The sequence below is a fragment of the Quercus lobata genome, chromosome 9 (assembly GCF_001633185.2).
Source record: "Quercus lobata isolate SW786 chromosome 9, ValleyOak3.0 Primary Assembly, whole genome shotgun sequence".
NCBI classification, from domain to species: domain Eukaryota; kingdom Viridiplantae; phylum Streptophyta; class Magnoliopsida; order Fagales; family Fagaceae; genus Quercus; species Quercus lobata.
Window position 1 is genome coordinate 54,525,437 of NC_044912.1, and position 7,576 is coordinate 54,533,012.

The 7,576-nt window shown below is 34.5% G+C and overlaps 1 protein-coding gene across 3 annotated transcripts; it reads right to left on the reverse strand.

Moving 5' to 3' along the window:
* Window positions 1–588: 588 nt before the first annotated feature.
* On the reverse strand, window positions 589–6,358 carry LOC115962080 (BTB/POZ domain-containing protein At5g48800). 3 transcript variants are annotated; one of them, XM_031080951.1, is made up of 4 exons: window positions 5,977–6,358; window positions 3,760–3,826; window positions 1,766–2,938; window positions 589–1,419 (listed from the first exon to the last, which is right to left on the reverse strand). In XM_031080951.1, the coding sequence occupies exons 1-4, from the start codon at window positions 6,063–6,065 to the stop codon at window positions 886–888; spliced, it is 1,863 nt and encodes a 620-aa protein (XP_030936811.1). In that variant the 5' UTR covers window positions 6,066–6,358; the 3' UTR covers window positions 589–885. The 3 variants fall into 3 exon arrangements, with proteins under 3 accessions (XP_030936811.1, XP_030936812.1, XP_030936813.1); XM_031080952.1 differs by having other exon boundaries at window positions 5,995–6,356; XM_031080953.1 differs by lacking the exon at window positions 5,977–6,358 and having other exon boundaries at window positions 1,766–2,957.
* Window positions 6,359–7,576: the final 1,218 nt, after the last annotated feature.

Consider the following 7,576-nt stretch of genomic DNA (forward strand, 5'->3'; position numbering starts at 1 on the left):
TAATAACCCACAGATATTATACAAGTTGAAGTTTGAATAATTGACAAACTTGCAGTGCAAAGAGCTTCACTTTAGAAATGATGTACCGAAAAAAATCTAGGACCACAAATTATTTTACAAGTTCTTTTCCACAACTGTGATGTAGCAGATTGTGAGTGGTAGAAAAAATTGGTAGGTCTATATGTAAGTGATAGGACTCACAATCTACCACCTTAGAGTCGTGGCAAAGAAGTGAAATAGTTCATAATCCTAGAAACACACATGACATAACATCCATTGCAATCATTGCAACATTAAAGATAGAGAGCATTTAAAATTTTATTTGGGTCAGTCATAGGCATTATATGAAAATTCTGGGTCTAATAACATTTTGGGTATTCACATATCCTTGGCACTGAGAACAACATAAAACATTCAGTAAAGGATCTAACCTGAAAGCAAACTAAGGAAGCCCGACCAGTTTTTATCTCTATATTTTGGAAAATAGAACTCCATGGAGAAGATAATGCTAATTTTAGAAGGAGAGGCAGAAACTAGTCATCTCAAATTCAATTCATCATGAATTAAGTCCCAACAAAAGGCAGAAAATATTCATCTCAAAATCAATTCATAATGAATTAAGTCCCAACAAAATTAAATACAATGAGCATTTTATGCATGTTCACATTAGACATTCTTTGAAATATGTATAAACATCAAAGTAGTAATCACCAAAAACCATCACTTGCAATTGAGAAGAGCCCCCTTCACTTGCTACGTCAAAGCGCCAGAACTCATTTACAAGGTGGCGAAAAAAAAAATTTAGTAAAAAAGGTTACCACAAACATGACATACAGACTCAACAAATTCAGGGGGGAAAAAAAGATTCCAAGTGATGTTAATTACCTACTCTGTACTTGCACATGTTCTCTCAATAACCTTAGAATCTGTTCTATGCGAATGTTTTGATGGAGAACTTGATCCCCTTGAAGAACTATGTCCAAAGAAGCTCAGTTTACCAATTTTCTTTGAGAAAGAACTCATAAATTTACGAGAATTGGACTTTTCCATATCCCTCTTCATACAAACATGTTCTTTCTCAAGATCATTTAGTCTCATCCGTAACCGTGCTAGCTCAAGTTTTAGTTCACGATTTTCTCTTCTCAATGAAGCATAGTTGTCTCGTGGAGACATCGCTGCACTTAGTGCACCACTGCTGATCCTCCATGACTGGTGGGTTGGCTTGGGGTCATCATCTCCATAAGAGCAGCTCAGGGAATTTCGGAGCCTTATTTGCTCAAAGTAGAGCACTTGTACAATAGACTGGAGAGGGAGACGCTCATTTTGTGCAGCATGTGCACCAGCCTCTTGAGAGAGCTTTTGGAAATCAATCAGTTTGCTTAGCTTCTTCCGGTCCAACTCTGATAAATTTTGATGTGCCTGAATATGCATTCACGTAAGAATCAGATACAAGGAATTTCTTAGAAGAAATTACTAGTATAAATGGACCTTGTTTACTTCAGGTAAATATATTTCAAGAAGACTTAGTTTGACATGGGAAAGAGTAGAATTAGTTGAGATTTTTTTTCTTTCTTTCTTGAAATTTATGACTAATATATCTTGTACTAATTTTAGGGGGGGGGGGGGGGAGATACTTGGGCAAATGCTCCCGGTGAAGAAGGAAGAACAAGTATCTCTAATATGCCTCCAAAAATCGGTCAGTTTCATATGGGAAAAAAAATGTTTGTGTCATCTAAAATTGCAAGGAAAGATGAGTAACACATACTTTCAGGTAAATATCAATGGCTCGATATAACCCGTCATGAACAGTACGTGCATGTGTTGGTAAAACATCTGCAATCACCATGAACTTAGGAAGCTTGAGATTTGCATCAGGCGCAATTTCTGCAAGGTAATTATCTACTAATTTTGCAACTTTGAACAAGGCAGTTTGGGAAGGTGAATGGGGACTATCAGATTCAAAAACGGAAGCATCATCCATATCGTCTTCGCTATCATCTTGCTGTGAGAAATTTACCAAAATCCTATGAACCGTATCAACATCAAATAAGGTATCACCTGCATGCCTGAAAGAAGGGATGAGAAGATCATCGAGAGTAGCAATATCCAACTGGGACCCAATCCTCCTCTCCAGATCAAGCCTACAAGAAATTGTGCAATCAAGCATCACTGCACTTCGTAAGAGTCCAAAAAGGAAAGTGATTGGAACAGCAAGCTTCTCAATGGGCAAGAGGCTGACAATCGTCTCAACCACCAGTTTTTCATGCCCATTTGAAACTGAAAGCAAATCAACTTTTGCCTGGCTAGATGGATTCCATAAGCTGGATTTCTTTGTCAACTCCTTCTGTGCATAATTCACAAGGGATGCACCAATGCTCTCTGGACGAACCCCACGACACTTCATTGCCGTTATGACTTTTTGATACAAATCAACCCGCAGAACAGAAAGATCTTCAATCCACCAGTCCCCTTCGCTCTTGGCTTGCCTGTTCATGTGAAGCCTCCCTGAGCTGCTGTACTCCAAGCGTGAGAAGCTTGAAGCAATCTGCTCTGCACAAGCCTTTGAGGCTATTGCATCAATGCAACGGCTAACTACTCTCAGCTCATCTGCAAGAGGGAGTAGGTTTTCACATTGTTGCAGAACTTCAACACACATTTCAAGGTTTTTGCAAACAATACTCTCAAGATATTCTTCAGCACGGGAACCAAGATTATCTTTCGAAAACTCTTCGGTCATTTCAAGGTAATCAGAAACACAGCACAGCTGAGCAACATTCATGGATGTAATTTCAAAGTTGATTCCATAACAGAATTTTGCTGCCAACTCAAATGCCTCTGCACCTCCTGGTAAATTAAGCAGTTCCACCCTTGAGATATCAGAATCCCTATGTTCTGCAACTAACTTCCGTATTCGTCCACTTCGAGAGACAAGAGGGAACTGCATTTAAGAATCAAGGCTATTGGAACCATGAGAACTACGAAAAAAAAATCACCGTGCTTAAAGCAAGTTCTAATAATTTAAGCGATGATTATCTAGCCCATTCAAGCACATGAGCAAGAGCATCACAAATCCAAGAGTGTGTATAAAAAAAATGACTAAGCAATGTGCAAATTTGGTATGGTTGAAAAAAACATCTCCAAGGATAGAACATGTCCGTACTTCATGTAATCTGTGTGTATATTTAGTGGTTAAAAAAAAAAATTCCAAACAAATTGCAAATGATCTGGACAATTCAAATTTATTGCAAATTCCCAATTGATCACGGACAATTTAAATGAAACACAATTTCTTTTTTTTTTCCTTGGCATAAAAATTGTCTGATTTTCTATTTGATTCTTCTTATTTTTCCAATTTCAAGTTACCATTCTAGAGAACTTGAATTTTAGTTGATGTCCACTTGTAATTTTGGGGGCAAATTTTGAACTTAAGGCCAGTCTCCACATCTTACCACTTGAGCCCAAGGGCACATTTCAAGTAGAATTCACTAGCAAATAATACTTTGCATCTGCTCTTCATAACCTAAGATAGGACAACCAAACTAGATTTAACCACCTGAAAATGTATTGAGAGTGCCATCTATTTCGCTCATTCTTTACGTTTACAAAAAAGAAAATACCCCTGAAGCAGATACGACACTGAAATTGCATTTGAACAGAGGCACCACCAAAAATTTAGTAAAAGAAGCTTCATCCATCAGAAAGGCATACTCAATCAGAAAATAGTGAACAAAATCATGATAAAACAAAGCATATTGTTACCTTGTGTAATGAAAATGTCCCTCCACTAACTTCAATGGTAATATCGCTTGGAACATCACGAAAAATCCTACAACAGGTTATCAGCTAATTATTTTCACAAGAAGGCTTACATTCACAGGAAAAACGAACATGTAATTTTCAAGGTTAAGTTGACTAGCTTATAAAAAAAATAAAAGGATATGGTTTAAACTCTTGCTTGATAAAAATATTCTATTGATTTAACTCAAAGAAATCACCTAGAACTAGCAGTTAGAAGATTATTGAAATATAACCACACAATCCAGATGAGTAAAAGAGAAATAAGTGTACCACATAGATTAATAACCAATTGGAAAATTAGATACTCACTTATAAGAATCACATGTTTGTTAAAATGTTATACAATAGTCACAAACTTACAGTAGCCTTAAATTTACTTTCAAATTTAGAACAAGGAATTATAAATATCTATAAATGCCAACCATCACAAAACCTATTATATTTCTTAGGTTTCATAGGATTCTGAAATCTACAATGAAGTCTTATAACAAAGATGCATGTATTGTTTCACGTGTGTAATGTATCCTATATACAAATCTCTCAAACCATCCATTTTAACTCATTCCTTCACTTTGGATCCATAATTTTAGTCTCTTAATATTCTTTTTCTTAAATATTAGTAGCAACAACACGGAACAGTTATATGAAAAAAAAAATGTTCACAGTAAGGAACTTTAAGCCAATCATAATCAAAAGAAATACAATATATTAAGAATATTGAGAAGTAGATCAAATTATATATTAAACAAAGTCAAAACATTGAGAAATTGGACTGGGACCCCTGTGTTTTCGCAATATGTTTTAAAAGGTGCACCCTGGGGGTGAGGCACAAAAAAAACAGCCCAAGGCAGATATATTTTAATATGGCTCTCCAAGATCACTATGCTTCTAGTTTAAGTGCACACTTAAGACCCAACTATCTCATCTTTTCTGCTATTCTAAAGGCATACGCCCAGCTGGACTAATTACCTTATAAATGAAACAAAGTTGACCATGGTTTACACTAAACAATAAGGAAAAAAAATTATCTGCTTGTTTTCACCCAACCAAGAGAGAGAGAGAATCTCCTACAAAAGAACCTTTGGCACCATAAGAATCCAGTAAGATTTTTTCAGGCTTGTGTTTTGCCTTTTCCTTTCAGTTACAAATTGGGGATTTTATTAGCACTGTCCTATCTTACTGACAACCTTTTTTTTTTTTGGGAGATTGGATGCAAATTTATTGAAATTGTCCAGCACTAAATTTATTCTTCTTCTCTTCCTCTAGGTTTATTAAAATGTTCACTATTATAGTAATAAGTCTCTCATGAAAACCAGAATATATTTTATAATCCAATTATATTTTAGAATCAATTAATCATAATATAATACAATTATTTTATTTTATATTAAAAATATTTACTTCCCATGCTTTAAGGCTGTTGGATGTTAGGCTTATGCCTAACCTCAATGGATGTGAATCTTTGCCTTAAACTGTTGGGATTTGCAAATGAGTTCTCAAGCAAGAGAGGGTTTTTCCCAGATTAAACTTCTCTTTCTCATTATGCAAGGATATTTCCTACCCATCTGAGTCAAGAATAACTCACTGAGATGCATGCAGGAAAATCTCAGATTAATATGACAAATAAAGTGACTCAACAAAATGGCAGGACTAGGGAGACAGTTAATGGATGAACAAAGATGCAAAAGGTTACATTCCAAAATATGATTCAACTAACTGATGTTCACCACATGATGTAAAAATGCGCAGTATATATATTCAATAGGAAGGAACGAAAAGGAGGGGGGAGAGGAAGAAAGATTATAACTTTTTTTTTGGTCAAATACAAAATGATTTGCAGTTGCAATTTTTGTTTAATGAAAACTAATGTCAAAGCTTAATTTATAAGAGTGAGTTAAAATTCACAAGTTAGACATATAGAAGCAACAACTGAAGCACATAAACATTGAAAATGTCGTCATAGACAACATAAACAAAAAGAAGAAATAAAAAACAAAAGATCAAAATTTGAAAGTGGCAGTGAGCTAAGCATGGAAACATGGAAAGAGTATGGAAAGAACTCACTCATTGCATCACCAACAATAAATAAATAAAAACAAGGTACACATGAACAAAACAACAATAAGAAGATGAAAACATAGCACAACATGTCAAACAATTGAGAAAAGTGAAAAATACCCAGAACAGAAAACAAACCATTCATTGCATCGCTGCCTTGCACACTTAGCCAACGACAGCTGTTGCTGCTGCTTGTCACTAAGGTCCATGGAGAGCAAGAAGAAAACCCAATGGAGAAAAATGGAATGTGAAAAGGAGAAAAGGACAATGAAGTGAGGAGAGTGAGAGACAAAGACAGAAACCCAGTTGGGGATGTTGCTGGTAGTGAAGTTTTTTCTTTGGCCATTTTTGTCAAACAGATGATGTTCAAAGCCATAGATTGCAATTGTCCAAAAGCAAATGGGCCTGTCTTGTGGTTGTGGGTCATACACTTGTATTATATATTTTTTTAAGGATAGAATATAGAGTAGCCGATAAAACTTTGGAGCCGACAATAAGAGAATTTGTCAGTTAAGCTAATTTGAATCCACATTTTTGACATCTATTATCACACTTCATCAATATCAGGATTTTGGTTGGTTTAATTAAAGATTTTATTATTAGTCTTTGTTGAAACAGGTAAAGGGCCGGAAAAGAAGGAGGTGTATCAGTGTATGTGACTTTTGGCTATTGTTGTACTCATTACAAACAAAAAGAAAAAAAAAGCGGGAACAAAAGTAGTTAACAGCTTTTGACATTATTTCACCTTTAAACGGTGAAAAGTGAAATATATTCTCTTTGTCCTTAAAAACTTTCTCATTTTAATTTTACCCTTTTGTTTTCGGTTATTTGCACAAATATCCAAACCCTTTATATGATATGATATGATTCGCAAAATGTAATAGAGTGGAAAAGCAGGCCTTGCAATTGCAAACACAGACAGGCGTGGTTTAACAGACAGGCGTGCATACGGTGCATGGTTTGGTTTACCAATTACACCACAAACATATTATTGAAAGAAATGATATTATCTTCAGTGTGACATATAAAAAACATCAAACAAACTTATTTTGTCTTATGTGCAATAAAGATTTAAATTAATATTAAAAGTCTCTTAACTTAATTAACGCTTTTTTATGATTATAAAATTAAAAAAAGAATCAAATTAGCCATTAAAAAGGCTTGTGACTTAATAATATTTATCTGTTCTTCTATGAAAAAGGACTTGGATTCAAATATAAAGCAAGATCTTAATGAAAAATTAGTGAATATTTGGCTCAATAACATTGCCCGTAAGTGGGTCTAACTCATAAGAATTTTCTTAAAATGAAAGGTAAGATGAAAACATGATTGCTCATGATATCATGATAAATTATCAATTTTTTTATAAAAAAATTAAAAAATAATGAATTTAATTATTTAATGTAACAGATAGAATTTTTGGAGATCTTCAAATGAAGAACGGACAAGTACTTTACTTATGCTATTAAACTTTTAGAGAAATAGAAAAAGATTAAAACGTCCTGATCTTCCATTATTGCATTGCTGGCTAATCTGCCACAAGTCCACATGAAGTCACTTGTAGTGCTGATAAAAAGTAATGAAAGCATAGACAGATGGGAGTTTTTCTATGGAAATAATAAAACAAGGAAGAAATTTTTACAAGTGCGTCATACTACTAAAATATGAAATCTAATAAAGGGATGATTTCCTTTTGGTGTAATTTATTCTATAGTATTTT